Source organism: Aotus nancymaae, unplaced genomic scaffold (genome assembly GCF_030222135.1).
Source record: "Aotus nancymaae isolate 86718 unplaced genomic scaffold, 86718_ANA_hifiasm-v0.15.2.pri h1tg000029l, whole genome shotgun sequence".
In the NCBI taxonomy this organism is placed as follows: domain Eukaryota; kingdom Metazoa; phylum Chordata; class Mammalia; order Primates; family Aotidae; genus Aotus; species Aotus nancymaae.
The window spans coordinates 35,065,845-35,087,994 of record NW_026988442.1 but is presented as its reverse complement, the minus strand read 5'-3'; the positions used below and the strand labels follow the sequence as shown (position 1 = coordinate 35,087,994).

At 42.4% G+C, this 22,150-nt stretch overlaps 1 protein-coding gene across 1 annotated transcript; it reads left to right on the top strand.

The window, feature by feature from the left end:
- The first annotated feature begins 9,233 nt into the window (after positions 1 to 9,233).
- CBLN4 (cerebellin 4 precursor) lies at positions 9,234 to 18,114 on the top strand. Its single transcript, XM_012467493.2, has 3 exons — positions 9,234 to 10,882; positions 13,888 to 14,004; positions 15,926 to 18,114. The coding sequence occupies exons 1-3, from the start codon at positions 10,592 to 10,594 to the stop codon at positions 16,121 to 16,123; spliced, it is 606 nt and encodes a 201-aa protein (XP_012322916.1). The 5' UTR covers positions 9,234 to 10,591; the 3' UTR covers positions 16,124 to 18,114.
- The last annotated feature ends 4,036 nt before the right edge of the window (positions 18,115 to 22,150 follow it).

The following is a 22,150-nucleotide window of genomic DNA, read 5'->3' as shown; positions in this document are numbered from 1 at the left end:
ATAGTGAAACCCTATCTCTACTAAAAATACAAAAATTAGCCAGGCATGGTAGTGTCCAGCTATTAGAGGTGGCAGTGAGCTGTGATTGTGTCACTGCACTCCAGCCTGGGTGAGAGTGAGATTCTGTATCAAAAAAAAAAAAAAAAAAAAAGAAAAGCTTAAATGAGACCTAGAAAAGTTACTACAGAGAAATCTCTGTTACAGGTCTCCTGAAATGCTCTTTAAAAGTAAAACCAAGCCCTAAAGAGGTGGCAAACTGGCATTCCTAGAGCTGTCTCTAGCCCAAAGTCATGTTTAAGATAGCCCACAAAAATTTTTGTGTTAGTTGCTAACATCTAAAAGTTGGCAAACAATCCGAATTTATCTTCCTGTTGAAATGGCAAGTGTCTAGCCTTACTGGATTCATACTGTTCAAGGTTTAACAGCAGCTGCCTGCTGGAGGTGAGGCAGAGATGCTTCCTTCATCTTTTCATGGTTGTCTTCTACTAGTGTCTCCTGTTTGGCCTCATTATCCATTTTAACTCTTATTTGGAAGCAGCAAAAGTCAACTGACAAATTTCAGTAGAAAGGGAATTAAGTGTATTCTGTTGTTTAAGAGTATCTTAAAGGATTGGAGAACAGGGTTGCAGTGAAGCAGACAGGACTGACACCCCAGCTCCTGCTTCAGTACCAGGATCACCAAGATGGATGGTTTGGCCGTGTAGCACAGACCTCACAGCCTGCTGCACGCACATCACTCACTCTTGGTGCTTGATGCTGGTGCCTGTCTCAGACCATGAAACCTGCTGCCACCTTCCCTAGCAAGGGTTCTGTGAGGTTCTTGCTCCTCTCAGTCTTCTGATTCAATCTCTGGGGTGGGGGTGTGTCTAATTTGCAGAGCCTGGGTCATGTACTTGCCCTCTTGTGACAAGAGAAGCTGGAAAATGAGTGTCTGGTACTTGAAGCTTCTTTAGTGGGAGATGGGCTTTGCCTAATGAGGAGGAAGAATCTGCAGACATAGGAAGGAGTTTCTGACACTGGGTGCCCAAAAGGATAGCAGATGCACACCACAGTCCCCAAGGCATTTGAGTTTGTTGCACTCACCCACTATACATTAAGTCCTAATTAAATATTGGTTGGAGTATAAAACTGGGAACTTTAGGAAAAAAATAGGAAGGAGGTAGAAAAGAAGAAAAGCAGAGGAATCATGAAAAGGTGAAAAAGAAAAAGAATAAAATAAATAAAAGCAACTAAGGGGAGCAATTCAGAATGTCTCTGGTCTTAAAAACCATTTGCTTTAAAACATAGTCCATCTCTTTCCTCAATTATTTTTACTTTCTTCTCTGTTTGGCCTTATGAAGACTATAAACCCATACAAAGCCCCATAAAATTCATTTTTTGTGTGTGTGGTAAGAGAACATTGGACCGAGCCCAGAAGGACTTCGGCTCAGTCAATTGCCAAGCATCAGCTGTGTAAGTGATGATTTGGTCCATCCAAGAGGTAGTTATTTAGCCAACAGACAGATGGCCAAGAAAGCCAAGTTACTTGGTGCATTCTGTGTCATTCAGGAGGCTCTTGGCCAGCTGAAATAGCTGGAAGCCAGTGGATTCTGAAGCCATGGCCCACTCTATTAGACTTACTTCTGGAATCCCCACCCCCACCCCGGTCCACAATTAGCAGCAAAGGACAAAAACAGGGCAGCTTTTGCTTCATGGAGCCTACAGCTCTAGCAGAGAAGAGCTACTCTGCTAACCCCAGTGGTAGATAAGAAAGTGGCTGAGCTGGTAGCTTGGCCAAAGCTAAGATATTCATAACCCTGTGAGAGGAATGTGAAGACAAGGAACAGCTGTGAAAATGGGCATCCAGGGAAAGGAAGGACTACTTACAGCACTTTTTTCCAAAAGTGCATTAAATTTCCAAGTAAGGAAGGATGGTTTATTATGCATCATAAATAATTACTGAGAATTAGACAAAACATAAGCTGATTTTTGAAAGTATCTAGTTATAATTGGAAATACACTAGAAAAAGGTAGCCAAAGTTAGAATCTATGTGGCACTGCTGTATTCATTACTTCAACAAACACTTAATATACCCATACCATGTGTCAGGGACTAGCCTGGGGAATCTCTCCCCTCATGGAGCTCATTATTGGCTGGGAAGATTCTTTTAGTCAAATAAGACAAAGAAATGTAATATCTCAATTTTGGTAACCACTGGTAATGAAATGCACATAAAACCATTAGAAGGTCATAGGAGAATTTAACCACTTATCATCTAATTATAACCTTATTACATTTAATATATTAAATTAAATATACTAAAGATTTAGTGTATTAAATATTTTAATATGTATACCTATATGTGTAATAAAAACATATATCCCCCCACCTTGGTTTATGGTCAATAGCCTTTATTACACATTTTGTGATATGAAGCCTGTCTTCTTCCTCTGCCAAAACTTTGTCACTTGCACATTATTGACATTAATTATTCTTGGAATACGCTCAGTTTCTCCTCTGAATTTGGTGTCATCAACTACAAAAAAATGAGTTCTGAACATTCTCAGAGCTCCTTGCATTTTTGTTTCAATTTTTCTCATGTGGTCTAGGGAAAGACCTCTGGATATAAGACAGATGTCCTGAAATCAAATCTAACCCTGTTCATGGGCAGCAGCTTTTCAGATGCTGTTTCCTTATCTGTAAAATGGTGGCAACAAGATCTACCTGTCACATGCGTGGTGGCAATTAAATGGGAGAAATTATCAGCAACCGAGGTTACCCCACATGAAACAAAAAAACGTAGTCGCATTGCATTCCAGGGTTAGATTCTAAAATTAGTGCACAAGGAAAAAATTTCCTAGAGTCAGACTTACCTTGAAAATCCTTTTGAAGTTCTCATCATGGTGTCTGGCACACCAGCTCTCAGAGAGCACACCACAGCCATTTTTCCTTCGTGTCAAAACAGATTGCTGTTTCTTCAGCTGAACACCAGATGAAGTGGTTGGCTTGTCTTAGTGGCCATGTTGTAGGAAAACACTTCCCTTTAAACACTAGAATCACACTCAACGATGCAAGATTCTCCTATCTTAGAGGCAGCAGGAATGGAGGCTGTCACAGCAGCAGTAGCAGCAGCAGCAGCAGATCCACACTTCCCATCTCACGCTTCCCAGGGGCAGATGTTCACTGAGTGCCTGCCCTGGCGAGGAGAGTTGCCTATTGGACTGAAGCTGTTTCTCTCTCTTCTCGCAAACCACATGCTCCTGAGATCAGGAAAGTTAAAAGTGTCTAAGATGCTCCATATTTGGCACACTAGCTCCTAAGATGCCCATGATGGCTCCTGGATATTTAACAATGCCATGTTATTCTCTGATATCTACCTGGCTTTCTGGATTCCTGTTTCTGTGATGACTGTTTCTGACCAGCTGTTCTTGACTTTCCACTTTGGAGAATCCATCTATTTCCACTCAATTCTTCTTCTGGGTGAGACATAATGATTGAGAGGATGGGAAGAAAGAAAAATAAAATTAAACCTGTTGTCCATCCCCTCTAGGGAGCTCACAAACATGCCTGGTGTCTTAGCTTCATTCAAGAGCTTTAGTTCTGCATAATGATAAACATTGATCTATTGGCAATGGCTGGCCCTGAAAACTCAGCTTTGATTATTTTCTGGGCATCTGAACCTTGATTGGCAATCACACTTGTGCACACTTTGTATTCCTATTATATAATGTCTGTGAGGTTAAGTTGTGGCCATTGCTCGCCAATGGCTAATGGGCCTTGGTTTAGGGTACAGTCTGACACTTTTAGTCATTAGTAGATTCTACAGATTAATGATAATAATTGCTACTCTTAATTGAGCCTTTCCTGTGTGCCATGTACAGAGCTAAATGCTCTGCCCACATTTCCCCACTCAATTCTCACAAGAAGCTATGGACTGAAAATTATTTTCATGGTTGCAATTTTCTTGGCTGAAGGAAGGTTTGTAACTTGCTGTATGGTCATAAAGCTAGTGGGAGGTAGAGCTGACTCTAATACCCTGTTTTTAACCGTAGAGCTAATAAACTCAAATGCAAATAGACTCCTGTGACATCACACCAATGGCATCTACAAAGTCAAAGCACCATCTGCTTCAGATTTACCTGGGTGCTGGTTAAGTAAACTTTTCCAGTTCATGGGCAGAGGCGTTATCTCAGAGTAAGGCCAGAGAGTCTATGTTGGAAAGAAGCCTCCCAGCTGATTCTTACAAGTAGGAGCCATTGGTTTGGACTACACATTTAGGCCCTTCTTACCTAGGCAACATAAATAAAAGTGGCAGGCACATATCATGTACCCAGCACTGAGCTAGGGCTTTCTTGGATGGTAACATACTATATAGAGAAAGCCAAGTTGAATAAAATGTAATCAGAAATTTTGATAGTATGTATCTTTCTAAACTTGGAGTTAAGTGATTTTTAAGGTTGGATCAATATAACAAAAGAAGGGATATTACTGTTCAATCAATGCCATTTTTCTCTTTAGCCTTTAATTAAGAGTAAATTATGGAGAAAAAATGTTAATGTAGTAAGATCACTATTGGATAATCTACACAGAAACCCTTTTTTTAAAAGTATTTTAAATGTGAATCACAATGTAATACACGATTGCTGTGAGCACACATATAATAAAGAAACATCGGAAATACAATTAATAGTGTTTCCTTCCATTCCTTTAAATTTGACAAGTTATTGCCAACTTTTTATATTTTTCCTCTGTGTATCGACACACACACACATATCTGTACACACTTGCAGGGAATTAACATGGAATCACACAACACAAATTAGTCTGCCTCTTGCTCTTCTTCCCTTTGCCACATGTTGCTTATAGTACCTTTCTAGGATTTGCCCTTTTCCCATGCCCCGCCCCAATGTTCTACCCACCTTGTTGCTGGGAAATCAGTCGTATGTGTGCAGCATAATTCTACTTCTACAGCAAAGTTGGCTGGTTCAGGATTGGACATCTGAACCCAGATGGCCACAATGCATCCCTTCTCTGGGATTTGGGGACATCTCCAGGTAGATGGCTTTGTTATGTGTGAAATCTGGAAGTATCAGCTGCCATTTTCTCTCACGTGGGCCTCAGAGAAAGGGAGATTGTAGTGAGCCAAAGAATAATGAAGATGTGCCCAGGAGAGGGAAAGAGAAAGAGGGACACAGAGAGAGAGGGAGGATGGGGGGCAGAGAGAGAGGAGAGAAAGACAGAGAGCGGGGCGGGGGGCAATATTTTAGGTTCTCTCTAAGGTTTTACTACAATCTCAAGGTTCAACTCAACATATTTCAAGATGTGGCCCTTGCCTCTCCATAAAACCTTTTCTCACTGGGCTTCCATTCTTGGTAACTAAGACAGACTTAACATGGTAAGCCCCCAACATTTCTGAAATAATTTTACTTTTCCTATCATACTTAGATTGTAGTGATTAAATGTTATATTGTTTCCCTTATGAGAAATAAAGCAATGATGTTACTTTGTACAGTAAACTTTATGCATACCTACTCTGTGCTAAATTCTGTGCTCCCAAAGCATGAACAGTCTATGGAAAACACAACAAATAAATCAACTAAAAGCATTATGATAAATATAATGACAGGAACATGCTCACAGTATCATGGGACGCCAAAAAGGGGCATCAAAATATCTCTGTAGCCACGACATATTTTTGTGCCATGAGACTTTTTGTCTCACTGCTCGCTGATGTCTTAGACACGTACCTTATTTGCCAATGTGGTGAGTGGAATAAACTATCTAGAGAAACTGTCCTGAAGAATTTTCAAATTCTAAAACCAATTGAAAAGTATTTTTTTTACAGTATTCATCTACTTTTTTTTCCCCACAATACCATCCTCATACAAAACAAGTCTGTCATTTGACTGTCTCCAGAAGGAGCTATGAAGATTTTCTCAACCTGGCTCTGGAACTTTCCAGACTACATAAGTTCTCACATATTGGTTGTTCATGGAGACTTTTTCTTCTTAAGCTACTTGCTCTCCCTCAAAAAAGATCATTTGCTTAGGCTGGTAACTATTGTTATAAAGAGCAAAGGGTAATTAAGCAACTCAGTGGACCTTTGTCTGGGTATGATGCAAGCCCCACTGCTCTCTCTCTCTCGATTTTACACCTTCTTCACGACTGACCTGCGGCTGTCTCGGCTACATGATGCATGGAGTCTGCTTTCATTCAACCACAGTGAGGCCCTTGGAGCTGAATACCTTGTGTGTGTCTGTCTTTGCCTTCTCAGAAACATTTTTCTTCACAATCAGAAAATAGCTCATAGATCCTTACTGTCTTGGGCTTGCTTGAAACTTGGTTTCTCTAAAGGATGGTTGGACAAGCAGTCATTGAATTTACTGACCTCAGAAGTATTGCTTTCCTATGCAAGGATAGTTTAGATTCTAATTTAAAGTTAAGCCTGGCTGCAGAGAACTGAAATGCATTTCTACCTCATCTCTAAAGGTCTAGCAGAAAAAAAAAATCCTAGGCATCAAATACAATATGGGAATCTCAGAAAAGGAAAATATTTAGGTCACAGCTAGGTCTTCTAATAGCATATTTTCAACTGGAAAAATACAAGAAAAAGAAAAAGAAAAAAGAAACAGATCTGTGCTGTGGTTGGAGAGAAACTTAAACTTGATCTTGTTTCTTTTCTCCTGGGGATGCTGGGGCTGGAGTAGGGGGTGAGGAGCAGGTGATGCCTCCTTTCCCAAAATGTTGGAAAAGCAGTTCCTACAGGCAGGAGATAGGATTTGTTAGTCTTTTGGCAAGAGATCCATGGCCTTTTGTGGTATGGTTTCTGGGACAATGTTCTAATGAGGATTCTGGATGACAGGGAGCAGTTATGTTACTAAAACTAGCTCAAGGGAATTGAGTTTTTATTTCAAAGATATAGGAGGATGCCAAGAAACCCAAGGTTAGGAGAAAATGTTTCTGGACCTCTTGCGAGTAAGAGTTCAGAACTGGCGATTGGTTCACTGTTCACTCCCTCTACCTCTCAGAAGAGCTCATGCCCCAGAATTGGCTTCTTTCTACAAGTGTGGTCAGTCCTCTGGTTTATTCCAATACCTCTTCTGCTTCAGCTTGCAGGTGACTCCTACATGCACATGTCAGTTTGGGAAACTACAAACCTTGTCTCTGCAACATCTAGTGCTTACTGGAAACTATCTCGATGTCTCATTAAGATTGCAGAGAGAAAATCTGGCAGCCCCAAGTCATCTGGCCAAGTTGGGCCATATAAATCTTGGACTTCTGGTATCAAATACATTGATGGTCCTAGAACCCAGGGGCTATCCGTATTTAATCAACTGTTGTGGGAAAAAGAGTCAGGACCCTCAGATTCACAACATCAGATAACTTCTCTTAGCAGGGGTCCACGGAAAATGCTGTGTTCCTCATCTTCAGAACACTTTGAACAGCAGAACATCCTTTAGTAAGGAACCAGGATCTTTATCCCCAATTATTGAAGAGACTTTGAATTTAAATTTTACCGACAGAGACTCATTTAAAGCAGTTTATACCATAATATGAATAATTACCTTCTATCGGGAAGCATTCAGTTATTTCTCAATCAATTACTGAGTCTTTACTTGGTCACTATGCTAGATTTTAGGACTAAAAATGAATACTTTTGGTGAGAGAAGGAACAAGTTTCTTTAAATCTCAGTTCTTGCTGGCAGGAAATGCTGGGAGAAGAAAAGGATGTAGAGAGAATATATTGGAATTGGTGAAGAAGATAGCTTATTTCCTATTTAACAATTCAACAGAGGTTTTTTTTTTTTTTTTTTTTTTGGTCAAACTTCTCCCAGCCTGAAATTAAATAACTAAAATCCTAGTTATTGAACAGCTGTCCTAGACAAGGAAGGCAGGGTGCTTACTTCTACAGGAAATAAAAGGAACTAAATTCAACTCAGCACCCGCCCTCAAAAGACAGCATCAAATGAGAAGAAATTGCTGCTGTTATCCAGGCAGACATCCTTGAAAGCTAGAAGAGAGTTACAAAGTGCACAGACGGATCAGGTGAAGATTGTTCTGGGCTTAGGGTGCGGCAGCAAAGCTGGGTAAATGGTGGTCATCTTTAGAAGGCACCAGTTGGCCTTATTTGGTTGTAGCTTAGATAGGAGACATCCCACATTGTAACAGATAGTATGGCACTAGCACCTGCCAGTCAGAACTCATACTGGCCTATAGTCCCAGCAACTGGGAAGGCTGAGGTAGTAGAATTGCTTGAGCCCAGTAGTTTGAATCCAGCCTGGGCAATATACTGAGACCATCCCCTACCACAAATAAAATAATAAAGTCAAAAGACCTGATAATGTCCCCACTAGAGCAGCATCTGAAGGTCCCTATGGCACCAAGTATCAACACTTTAGTTGAGAGATTATAGGGAGGTGGGGGTCAGGGGATTCCTAGTAGGGTCTTCAATTTTCACAGTTGGATCTGGTACTTATAGCTCAATACCTGGCCCTTCTGAAGGAAGGGAAAAAGGCTGGAGACAAGGTCCAGCTTGTGTTGTGGAGGGCTGGAATGCCATGCTCATGAGCTCATGGGGGTACCCTTCACTCAGGAAGGAATGGGAGCCATCCATCCCAATGACCTTTCTCAACAAACATCCCTTCCATTCATAACTAGCCAATGCAATTTTAGGAGTTCCGAATGCCTAGAGGGGATACTGCTTTGATTAATGATATACCATACGGTGTCTGCCCTCTGGCAGCTGGAAGTCTAGAAGGAATTAGGGAAGGAGCGCCGTGACCCCAAAGCATCACAGGACTGGAAAGCTGGCAGGGTGGGCGTGGGGAGGACCTCGGTTAACGCAGCCCTAACCTCTCATAGAGGATTAGTGACTCGGCCAAGTTCACGCAGCTGGGCCCAGCCAGAAACAAACCCCCCTTCCCCGTGGTGGCTGTGGAAGAGGAAGGGAACTCTTGCAAATCAGAGGCCAAGATGGCAATGGAGTGGCACAGGGGTGAGAGACGCATCCGAAGGGGAGAAAAATGTAACCCCAGGAACAGGGTTGTCTTTATTATTATTATTATTTTTGTTAGCACGGGTTCGGAGGACTTTTTCTTGCTGAGTTAACGCCCTCTCTCACTCTTTTTTTGGCCTTGCCTGGGGAGGATTCGCGGTGTAGGGGAAGGCGCACCCCTGCGGCTTCTGAGACTCATCTTCCCGGAGCGGAAGGAAGGAATCAGGTGCCTCCTCCCAGACGCCCCCACGGGCTCCCGTCCGCCCCGAGGCTCCCCTGAGCTCGCCAGGCCCGAGGGCTCTGTGGGGCGGGCTCCCGGCCAGGCGCGGTCGGGACGCCCGCCGGTCCCCGGGTTCCGGGCAGCGCGCAGCGCGGGTCCGCGGCGACTCATCTATCTTCGCGACCCGGCCTGGCAGCGCCGCGCTCTGCTCGGAGGGCACTCGGCGGCAGAATCCCGCGCTGGGGAGGGGCGAGGGGACCCTCAGCCCCCTTCGCGGACCCAGATCGAGCAGGAGAAAGTAGGAGCTGAGCTGGGGCCGGCGCAGGGCCCGGGGCTCCTGTCTGGGCACACACCCTTTCCGCCACGCGCTCTCAGGGGCTGAGTGGCCTAGAGCCTTGCCAATCAGCAGTTCCGTGCACCCCGCTTGCTCTGGGGTGCGTTAAATGTCAGCATAGAGCTGCTCAGATGGGGTCACCAGACGCCTTCTCCCCCCTTTCCCGGAGCCCGCGGGTTGCGCGATAAGCCAAACCCAGCCGGACGCTGCGCTCCTATAAATAGAGCGCGTGTGCCCGCTTCGCGCTCTCCGGGCTGCGCGAGGAACGAGAAAGTTGTGCGCAGGGACCGGGGGAGGGAGGCTGGGCAGGAGAGAACCCCGCCGGACCAGCCGACCTGCACGCTGCGCCCTGCGCCCTGCGCCCTGGAACTGATTCCGCGAACCTGCGCTTTCGGTGCCAGGGACCCGGCTAGCCGCTGCCTACCTCCCTATCTCTGAGTGACACCAGGTTTGAGGGAATTTTGGACAAAGCAAAAGTGGGAGTCACTGGCATCCTGGCCATGAACACAGCCTCGCGTTCTTCTCAGCCTGGAAAACACCTTCTGCCTCCGTAACTCGTCCCTGTCGCAAGCCAGGCAGGACTGGCACCCGCTCCGCTGCGCACCTGCCACGCTTGTGGCTTCCCTTTGAGTCCCCTCTTTCTGTTCCTGCTCCGTGGTTTACCTGGTGTTGCTTGAGTTTGGGGTGAGAATTTATTATTATTATTATTATTTGCTTTGAGGTGTGAATGTGAGGGTTTGGTGACTTTTGGATGTCTAGGAACAAGGGTGGGCGCAAGGGCCCCAGGCAGGGCTGATTCTTGGGCGGAGGAGGGTAGGGTCAGGGGTTCTGCATGAGCTCCTTAAAGGACAAAGGTAACAGAGCCAGCGAGAGAGCTCGAGGGGAGACTCTGACTTCAAGCCACAGAATTGGTGGAAGTGTGCGCGCCGCCGCTGCCGCCGTCGTTCCTGCAGCGCTGTCGACCTAGCCGCCGGCATCTCCCCGAGCACCGGGATCCCGGGGTAGGAGGCGACGCGGGCGAGCACCAGCGCCAGCCCGCTGCGGCTGCCCACGCGGCTCACCATGGGCTCCGGGCGCCGGGCGCTGTCTGCGGTGCCGGCCGTGCTGCTGGTCCTCACGCTGCCAGGATTGCCCGTCTGGGCGCAGAACGACACGGAGCCCATCGTGCTGGAGGGCAAGTGTCTGGTGGTGTGCGACTCGAACCCGGCCACAGACTCCAAGGGCTCCTCTTCCTCCCCGCTGGGGATATCGGTCCGGGCGGCCAACTCCAAGGTCGCCTTCTCGGCTGTGCGGAGCACCAACCACGAGCCATCCGAGATGAGCAACAAGACGCGCATCATTTACTTCGATCAGGTCAGACCCGGGGGGTCGCGGGCACCGAGGGGGCGGGCGGTCTCCAGGCACCTCAGCCCGAGGCTGCCTCCCCAGGCTAAGCTGGTCCGATTGGGAAATGGGGGATCCTGCGAGCACTCGCCTTCCCAAATATGCCTGGGTCTGAAACGTCTAACGTCTCTCTTCCTGCCCCTCTCACCAGCCCCGGCTCCCATTCCTTCCGGGCCCCTAAAAGAGGCTGCAGCGGCTGCGGGGGAGAGGTTGGGAGCCCAGAGGCGGGCAGCGAGAGCTCAGGGCAAGTTTCGAGCAACAGGTCGGCGGGAGCCGAAGGGAAGCTGGTCCCTGGACATCGAGACCTCTTGGCCGGATCTCGGTCCCCTGGCTCAGACTCTTCTGCAGGTGCCGCTGGGGCTGATCCCGGGGTACCTTTGCGGAACAGGTTAAATGTTTGATTTGTTTCTCCCAGGTAGAGAAGTTTCTCTACAAAGAGAGCCCCGGGACTCCACGCTCTCTGCAGAGATCCGGCAGGTGGTCGCCGAGGGTCAGATCTCGCCCTCGGGTTCCGCTGCCAGCGTCTCTATACGCGTGCCAGGCGCCGCTGCCACTGCCGCTGCCTCGGAGTAGGCAGCAAGCCCTTCGCTGGTACTCAGAGAAAAGTTGCGGAGGAGGGGAGGAAAAGGAATTTGGCAACTGCGCCGAGCTCCCGTAGGGAAGCGCTTGGGAGCTGATTCTCCCTTTCCGGGCTCCTGTCCTTTCAGAGAATTGCCAATTGCTGGGGAAGGACAGACTTGGAGTTGAGGGCAGGGGAAGAACTGACGGAGGCTCTAGCTCCTGTGTTGCGACCTGGTGCTCTGTGTTTGGCATGAGGAGAAACCCCAGGATACCAGCTTACCTTTAGCAAGGGGTCTTAAGGAAGAAAACTGTCTTGGGAGTTTTAATTGCATCCCCAACAGTATCCAGAGTCTTATTAAATTCCAAGTTCACAGTTGTATGCAAAGCCACAATGTGCAGGGGGCACAGGTTAAGTGGTGTTGCAGCAAGTGCCAGGAAAAGCACGAGGTGACATCTGTATTCCTTGCTTAATTTTTCCGAAGTAATGCACTCTCCAGCTGGCCAAAGACAGAAAATGCCTCTCTAGGGGCTTAGTATTTGATAGCCATAATTTTTAAAGAATTAAGTAGCCCCATTTGGGGTTTTGGTGCAATATTTTCCATCTCGATGGAAATAAAGTCTAGCACCACCCTTCTTTGTATTTCAACACATTAATTAAATGTTGGAATACAGTGGGCATTGCACTACCCTCTATACAGGATGCTCTTTTCAATTACCTTTCCATCAATTAGAAGAGGAAAAGGGTTTGTTCTTCTATTCACTGAGTCCTGCATCTTAGAGACCAGAAGACACGTTTAGTTGTAAATCGTGATGTATCTGGATGCTCCAATTACAATGTAGAGTCAACATCCAGTTATATGTGTAGCCAACACTAATCAGCCATTTTCATTATTGCTAATGAATTATGCTACTTGTTTCTGAATCAGGAAGTCACCACTAAGCACCTCAAATTATTTTAACTGTGCTTGAAAAAATATCTTTGCAAAGCCTCTGTTGGGGATTGTTACACAGCTGGTGACTTGTTGAAAGACCATCTATCTTCAGGTTACAAAAAAAATCTGATGCTTACTTGGAAGAAGGTGAAATCTGAGAATGAAATTACACACGTACATGTGTTTTAAGTTAGGTGTTGAGCCTGATACATCTGCTTGACTGTCACTACATTCTGGTATGTTGCCCAGAGGTAATAGTACGTTTTTAAGAGAATTATGCAAGAGGCTTGCAAGTGTGTTAATATTGGTAAGAATGCAGTGTTTGAAAGAGATAGTAGCAGACTGCCATTGAATTATGAGAAGTATATCTTTTTAGGGACAGCTTATCATTTTTGAATGCCACTTATAGGTATATTTCTTGGAAAGAAACGGAAGAAACCCTAGTTATTTTAACATCCATCCCCCATCCCAATCCCTCTTTTTCATAGAAAGAGACTTACCCATGTGACATTGCAAATTTAGCTTAAGAGGTCACTTATTAAAATTTAGAGTTAATTTTATAACGAATAGAACCAGGCTGAATATTTTGGAATATAAAATGCATTGTTGCTTTCTTGGGAAACAGTTTCTAATTTCACTTTTGAACCTTGAACTTCAAATAAAGAGCAAATGATTGATAGGAGGTTAATGGGCAGCCCCGGGAGGAAAAGGGAAAGCCACCTATTTCATAGTTTATCCTTCTTTTTGCTCTCCTCTTTGGCAGCCCCCAAGGGCTGACTCACTGCCACATTATTATAATTAAAGCCTAGCTGCACAGGAATGAAAAAAAAAATGGCCACAGATCTTAGGAGAGGGCTGGTGGTGGCTCAGAGAAGGGCCAGGCATTCAGATCACTTTGTGCACCAACTGTTCAGTGTCAAGGATTATGTCACACGGTGGAGGGGGTACCCATGTCTCTGTGATGTGTCCAGGGATGCTGCAGAGAGCTCACAAATGCTGATTGGCTGGCTTGGAAACGTCATCTCTGGACATTGCAAAGGCTGGTAGAAGGTGGGAATGTAAACACATGGCAGATGCCTTTTATCCGACTCTCAAGGTAAAGCTAATATTTATAAGCCCTCAAATGTTAGCTGGATGTTTCCAGAGCCACTGGGACTTGCTGGAAATTGAGACACGAATACAAAGTAGTTACTTTATTTATTCTTATATCATTTAAAAGACAGAAGAACCTTTCAATATTCAAGTCAATTTTCCAAATCAGTTAAGAGGAAAGAAATAGAACTAGATGTTTTATTTTCTATGATTTGTTAAGCTAGTTGCCAAGAATGAATGAACAAAAGAAAGAAAGAAAAAAGAAAGAGGAAGGGAGGAATGAAGGGAGGAGGGAAAGAAGAGGAGAAGAAGAGAGAGGAAGAAAATTTATGTTAGTTACAGAAGAAAATATTATAGTAACTTATTGTTACTTATTATTTTTATTTGTAGATCCTGGTGAATGTGGGTAATTTTTTCACATTGGAATCTGTCTTTGTAGCACCAAGAAAAGGAATTTACAGTTTCAGTTTTCACGTGATTAAAGTCTACCAGAGCCAAACTATCCAGGTGTGTGTAACCCCTTCCATCCATACCCGCAACCAACTGTGCTTATCTGTAGTGGGCTATGTCTTTAATTATTTATCCAAAGTTGTGTTTCCACAAGAGAAATAAACAGCTATCTTTGTCATTTATTTTAGAACACTTAATTTCTAATTTTCTTCTTTTTAACACCCATTAAGACGTGACAAAGAGCATATAGAAAAATAAACAATTGAAGTTATTACCTTAATAACAATAAATATTTTAAAATATGGTTTAATAAAAATTCAGTGACACAAATCTATTTGTAAGATCATGCTTTCATTTATTGTGTGTACAAAAATTATTTGAACTCGTAGAAAAAAACTTGTAAGACTAGTAGAGCTTTACAAGTGCATACTAAATAAAGAAAACAATCTTGCTATTTTTTTAAAATTATGAGATACAGCTAACCAGTAAGAATAAGTCTATGAAGGAGCAACTATTCAACATACTTTTTAAAAAAGGTTGTTCTGTGTGTATGCTTGAGTTTATCCTCAGTTACTCTGATGTTAGTGAATTCTTACCAACTGTAATTCCAGTGTTAACAATATATTTTGTGTTCTGCTTTCTAAGACAATGGGCTTGACTTTACGCTCAAAGGCAACAGTGGACTAGTTCCTACAATATTCCAGTATGCTAATACAAAATGACACAAATACATGTGTATGGAATTCTAGGATAACCTTTTATCTTTTGCTCAGTATTTATATTATACATATGTCAATGTGAATGATAGATTACACATTTATCTATTAATATTTTCACATATCCTAGTGAATAGCTAATGGATCAGCCTCAGAACTAATTTATTCCATATAACTTTTAACCTAAAAAAATCTAGAAAACAAACTTACTTCCATGGAAAAGCTTTTGCCAACCTCCAATATTTAGAAATGTATGCAATGCTTAACATAGTATAATCAAAATTGTAGTATAGAAAATCATTAAAACAATTTTGAGTTGATTCTAATTATCTATCACTAAAATCTCCAGTAGTAGTGCTGATTATTGTTTTTTTATTTTTTGTTTTTTCTCTGAGATAGGGTCTTGTTCTTTCACCCAAGCTAGAATGCAGTGGCACAACCATAGCTCACTGCAACCTCAAACCCCTGGGTTCAAGCGATCCTCTTGCTTCAGCCTTTTGAGAAGCTAGGACTACAGGTGCATGTGATCAACCGGGCTAATTTTTAAATTTGTTGTTTTGTTTGTTTTAGAGATGGGTCCTGCTATGTTGCCCAGGCTGGTCTTGAACTCCTAGCTTCAAGTGCTCCTCCTGCCTCTGTCTCCCAAAGTGTTGTAATTACAGGCATGGGTCACTATGCCTGGCTTGATGATTGTTTTTAATACTTGTTTCCTATCAAGGAAAACAGAAAAAGAAATAAACACACACACACACACACACACACACACTTCATTATTTCAAATGATTTGCAGTAGTATGCATGTTGCAGCTGCACAAAAACCTGCAACGATGTTGGTAGGGTTGGGTTGTGTCTGGGTTTCTCAGGTCAGTGGCCACAGAGTCTCTTTTATGAATGCACTGGGAAGCCTCAAGCCTGCTTTATTTCCAAAAGATTATTGTTGGGTAGAAGAGGTAAGTAAAGCATAAGCTTAATTTATGTGCTGAAGGGAAGCTAGTTTTCACATGGCTAGGTTGCTCCCCATAGATGTTATTCTTTTGTAGGAATTTAAGGATATTCCAATGAGGAAAAAAAATTAAAAAATCAGTTCAGCAGACATAGGAAGTATGGCCCCCACAATTGGCTCATTTGAAAGGAAGGGAATATATTTCCTGAACATCAGGTATTTTACTGGGTCTGTCATCTAAGACATTATTTATTCTCCCCAGTAGATGTTTTGGCTTTTAAAGAGAACTTTTCAATTATTATTATTTATCTTCTTCTAGGTTAACCTGATGTTAAATGGAAAACCAGTAATATCTGCCTTTGCGGGGGACAAAGATGTTACTCGTGAAGCTGCCACTAACGGAGTCCTACTCTACCTAGATAAAGAGGATAAGGTTTACCTAAAACTGGAGAAAGGTAATTTGGTTGGAGGCTGGCAGTATTCCACGTTTTCTGGCTTTCTGGTGTTCCCCCTATAGGATTCAATTTCTCCGTGATGTCTATCCAGGTGAGGGATGACCCACTCCTGAGTTATTGGAAGATCATTTTTTCATCATCGGATTGATGTCTTTTATTGGTTTCTCATGGGTGGATATGGATTCTAAGGATTCTAGGCCTGTCTGAACCAATGCAAAGTTTCACAGATCATTTGTGTGTGTGTGTGTTTCGGTATATTTGGACTGGGACTCTAAGCAGATAATACCTATGCTTAAATGTAACAGTCAAAAGCTGTCTGCAAGATTTATTCTGAATTTGATTTCCTGGGATTACTGAATTTGTTACAGATGTGGAATTTCATTTGTTTAGTTTTGAAGGACTGGCAACTGGGTCTAAGCGTTAGAAAACTCTAAAGTTCTGACTTCGATCAACGGTTAGTGTGATACTGCCAAAGAACTGTATACTGTGTTAATATATTGATTATATTTGTTTTTATTCCTTTGGAATTAGTTTGTTTGGTTCTCGTAAAAAACTGGGATATTTTTTCAGTAAGTGGCATTGTGTTTTCTCTAAAAATAAGGTAATGAATGGCTTGCCCACAAATTTACCTTGACTATGATATCATCAACATGACTTCTCTCAAAAAAAGAATGCTTCATAGTTGTATTTTAATTATATATGTGAAAGAGTCATATTTTCCAAATTATATTTTCTAATAGGAAGAATAGATCATAAATCTGACAAGGAAAAAGTTGCTTACCCGAAATCTAAGTGTTCAATCCCTAAGCCTCGGCAAAACAGCTCTGCTCCGAGGGAAATCTTATACTTTATTGCTCAACTGTAATTAACATGATTAATAATAACCACTTTATTAAAAACCTAAGGTTTTTTTTTTTCCTTAGACATGACCACTTTATTAACTGGTGGTGGGATGCTGTTGTTTCTAATTACACCTATTTTTCAAGCCTTCCGTTGTATTTGAAGTATCATCTGGTTTTGCCTTAACTCTTTAAATTGTATATATTTATCTGTTTAGCTAATATTAAATTCAAATATTCCATATCTAAACTTAGTGCAATATCTTATTTTGTCTTTTGTATAGGTCATATGAATTCATAAAATTGTTTAAGTCTGTTATAGAATAAAGATTAATATATGTTAGCTGAATTGTTTTTTCTTTCTGTTTTGGAAATATGTATTCTACGTTATTTATTTCCTCTGACTTTGTCTCTACCTAACCCTTTCTTCCTTCTTCATTCCTTTTTTCTTTCTTTCTACCTTCTTTCCTTCTGTCATCCTTTCATCCTCTCATTTCTTTTTTCCTGAAGTTTAAGAAAAGCTTTCTGAATTTTTAAGTAATGTCCTCTGAGCTGATACAGGAAATCTTTACTGTGTTTAATTTGTCCAAATGTAGGAATTGCAAGCTTGCCAAAAGAGAATCAATGAACTTAGTAAACTCTTCTTTCAGAAGGGCTGATTGTTTAAAAGTTAAGTTTAAAAGATCCCCTAAAATATTCATACATCTGCTCAGTGTATGAATGAGTGGTGATGAGTTTAAAGACCAATATTTTCATACTGAAGACTTTGAGGAAAAGTTCTGCCCTTTTTTCAACACTAAAAGACAAACAGAAGACCACAGGCCCCTTCTTAAGAGGAATTACTATTACACCTGCCTTGTTTGGAGATTTGGCTCAATTTCCTGGTCTTTAGTTCATAAAAACAATTTTTGGGGGGGCAGTACGGGGGGCTTTTGTACCTAGTGGCAACAAGCAAAGTGTTATGGGGAGACACATACAGGCATGTCTTCCCGTATAATTGTGTTAATTGCCAAGTCAAACTATTTATGCATCACCAGGAAGACTCTCCTCTTTCCCTGAAAATAATTATCTGGAGATGCTGGCAACGGATGCTCAATGTTTTGCTTGGCAAGTTGTCTTCTGCTGGCTTCGTGTCAAAAACCTTTTCTCATTTGTGATATTATAATGTAAAAAAAAAAAAGTATTGTGCAGAGAGAACAAATAAAGGGGGCATTTTCTAAATATGAGTGGAATTCTCTTTAAATGTACCTGCTCTAACATGGACTTCCACCTGGTTCTTTGTGTGCAGAATTTGTATGTATGCATTGCAACAGGTCAACCCTACGTGGATAAAGACAGTTGGCCTTCCATGTCCGCAGGTTCTGCATCTGAGATTCAACCAACTGAATATAAAAAAATTTGGAAAAAACAAATAACAACAATATGACAGTAAAAATAGCACAAATAAAAACCAATATAGTATAATGACTGTTTACACAGCAGTACATTGTATTAGGCATTATAAGTAATTTAGAGATGATTTAAAGTATAATTTATGTATGCACATAATACTATGCCATAATATGCACATAATACTATGCCATTTTATATAAGGGACTTGAGCATCACAGATTTTGGTTCTGGAACTAATTCCCCACAAGTACCAAGGGATGACTGTAAACTATCAGTCATTGTTTTGGCAAAATGGCCCAAAAGTATTGGAATTACCAATAGGCCCCTATGATGAGACAGAGAAAGTTAGGTGATTATCAAAAGAGATCAATATAGACATGTGTTTTATAAACATGATCGTGGCCATCCTTTGGGGCTTGCCCTTTTTAAATTGGTCTTTTCTGAACATCAAAGAAAATTGGCAAAGGGTTTGACTCTAATTCCTAAGCTCTAGTCGCATATTTTTAAGCACTAAATGTATTTGAAACTTTCGAGAGAACTCCATTTGAAAAGGCACTGGGGCTGTGGCTATAAAATGTGGAAGGAAACCTGACGTAGTGTATTCCAGGTGGAGAGATGAAGTCAGGATGAGAGCCTGAGAGACACACCTATGCTGGTTCTAGAAAGTGGGAGCCCCCACTAAACGCAGTGGCTGGAAAAGATAAGATTGAGGGAGATAACAAAAGCCACAGGGCACAGAATGGTTTGTCCAGGAAGCATGGATTTTGCACAGACATAGGATGGAAACCTACAATATTTATTTGCCAGCTCTGTGACCTTGGGCAGGTTTCTTCATCTCTCTGAGCTTTAGTTACTTCATTTGTAAACACTAGGTAGCTGGTTTTTACCATAAAGTAAGACATGTGAAGGGCGCACAGTAGGAGCTCAACTAAGGGCCTACTGTGATTACTAAAATTTAGTCGAATACAGGCCAAGCAGGAAATAGACCTGCAGGAAGACATTCAGATAGACATGAGGAAGGGAAGAAAATTAAGTCTGAGTAGGATACATTGAAGAGAAGGAGGCAGTGGTGTCGGAAGTATTTCTAGAAATGGAGCTAGATGCTCCCTGTGTATTCCATGACTTGAAAATAGTTTTCAGAAATCGCTAGCTCCACAAAAATGCTAATTGAACACAGTATTTGCATTGGCCCTGTCTGCATTCATCAATGCCAGCACCATCCCTTCCTAGATGGTCCCTACCTCCTTTGACTGTTCCTTGATCTATTGATCAACAAATGCAAGCAATTGTCTATTGCAAGCAGTTTCTTCCTGACAGAAACTCATGAAAACAAAACTGAAGGAAATAAAGAGCTTGTGCATAGGATGTCACTGATCCTAATAGCTTTCCAGAGGCTTTCTATGATCCCAGATTCGATTAGACCCGATTATCTAACTAAATCTGTGTTCTAATTTCATTCTCTCTTTTTTTTGACTTAAGATCGTTTTCCCCTTCCTTTCTGGATAGTTGGATAGCTGCATGTTTTCCTTTTGCTTTTTTTTTTTTTTTTTTTTTTTTTGAGGTAGGTTCTTGCTGTGTTGCCCAGGCTGGAGTGAATATGGATGGCTCACTGCAGCCTTGACCTCCTGAGCTCAAGAGATCCTCCTGCCTCGGCCTCCCAAGTAGCTGGGACCACAGGGGCAGATTACTACACCCAGCTAATTTTTTTTTTTTTTTTTTTTTTTTAAGATCAGGGTTTTGGTATGTTGTCCAGGCTGGCCTTGAAGTCCTGGGGTCAAGCAGTCCTCCTGTGTTGGCCTCCCAAAGTGCTGGGATTATATGCATATTTTCTTTTAGCCTCTACTTTTGAGCAAGTTACTATTTTAACTCTTGATATAAACATCTTCAACTAACATCAATTAAATTATCCTTATAATGTGTCATGCACCTTGCAAGATATGGAGTTCACTGAAGTGGTGACATCTCTCTTTTCTGGATCTCCCTAAATATCAAAGCAAAGCTTGAATCTTCACAAGGAGCAATAGAGGTTCAAATGTATGGTTTCACCTCCCCTTCTGGGGGAAGGCACTAGGCTTTATCAATTCATCTTTACTGTTTAAGCCACCTGTCCATTGGGTATAGCAAGGTCCCCAAATTGGTTGATCTAATGACATGAGAAGTAATGAAAACAAAGAAGGGTAAAAGGATATAATAGCTGTTCACATTCAGAGCTGTGGAGCTAACATCGAACTTCTGTCCTAAATGGTTTCCTTTGATAGAGAGAAGGTTGAGATTTAAGAAGCTGGCTTCTCGGTAGGTTACTCTCTCTCTTCTATTATAGGCCTGCCTTTAACACAGGTTTCAAATATTTGAGAATCAAAATAGTGCCTTATTTTTTTTTTTGCCGCTTCCGACCTTTCTGATAGAAAACAGTTTCTCTGTGAATTTTACCCTGAAGTTCTGCTGTGTCAGCTTTTTAAATGAATATGCCTAAGAATCATCTGGGAATCTTGATAAAATGCAGATGCCGGTGCGGTAGGTGTGGGGAGGAAGCTGAGAGCCTGCATTTCTAATGAGATCTCAGGTGCCATTGTGCTGCTGACCTGGGTCCCACATGTTCAATAGGAAGGACTTCCATCCCTGTTCCTTAAACCTTGTTACTTAAAGTGTGATCTGTGGCAGGTAGCATCCACATTACCTGGGGACTTGTGAGAAACCCCAGGTAGAGTATAGACTCACTGAGACCTACTGAAATGGAATCTGCATTTAACAAGATATTCTTCTCTTCCTATGATTCTTAGGCGTTGTGAAGTTCAGAAAGCTTTTTTTTTTTTTTGAGATGGAGTCTCACTCTGTAGCCTAGGCTAGAAAGCAGATCTCAGCACGTCCACCTCCCGGTTCGGTTCAAGCAATTCTCCTGCCTCAGCCTCCTGAGTAGCTGGAATTATAGGCACATGCCACCATGCCCAGCTAATTTTTGTATTTTTAGTAGAGACGGTTTCACCATGTTGGCCAGGCCGGTCTTGAACTCCTGACCTTGTGATCCATCCACCTCGGCCTCCTAAAGTGCTGGGATTACAGGCATGAGCCACTGTGCCCGGTCAGCTTTGTCTTTAAGTAAAACCCAAAGACGACCACCTGCATCAGAATCACCTGTGCTGGGCTCCAGGCAGCCAGCTAAAGTTTAACAAAACCTCCAGGTGATTGTTATAACCTAAATCTAGCAGATGCACGGCGTTTTCTTTGCAGTGACCCAGGAATACAAGTGCTTCTATTTTCTACCCTATTTTAAACTCACCCAGCCAAAGACAATTAGCTGGAGGCTTTAAGGCAGGTAAGCACGACATTTTTGTTGTTGTTCTGTGGTGAGAAAAGGATCTAGGGAAGCTTGCTAGTGTGTGCAGAGGACAGACTGCAGGAAGACGACCCACAGAAAAGATGCGGGAAACCCTTGCATGGAAACACAGGTAAGTCACTCACAGAAAGTGGCTGTCTTGTGAAGAAAGAAAATCCTTAGTGACATTCCTCATTTTGTCAGCCTTTGTTCTGAAATAAAGATTCAGGTATATTTTGCTTTGCTTTGTAATTGAAGTGCTCCTCCTCCAGGGATTGCAATATCTTTATCTTAGTACACTTGGCATTTGGCTTCAGAAGACATTGCTCAGTTGACAAAAGGGTGTGTGTGTGTGTGAGAGAGAGAGAGAGACAGGGAGAGAAGATATTTAGAAGGATCGATGACACCAGCAATTTCTAGGTGGCCAGTCTGTATGTTTAAAATTCATCCAAGGGCAGAAGCCTTTCTTAATATTTTTTAGGACAATTGGTGATATTTACAATGAGAAAATACATTGTCATAGGTACACTGTCATAAGGTGGTTT

Excerpts from the sequence above, each read along its gene's own strand:
- CBLN4 (XM_012467493.2), top strand. The coding sequence starts at position 10,592 with ATGGGCTCCGGGCGCCGGGCGCTGTCTGCGGTGCCGGCCGTGCTGCTG. Across the intron at positions 10,883-13,887 it reads GCATCATTTACTTCGATCAG|ATCCTGGTGAATGTGGGTAA; the intron begins GTCAGACCCGGG and ends TTTTATTTGTAG. Across the intron at positions 14,005-15,925 it reads ACCAGAGCCAAACTATCCAG|GTTAACCTGATGTTAAATGG; the intron begins GTGTGTGTAACC and ends ATCTTCTTCTAG.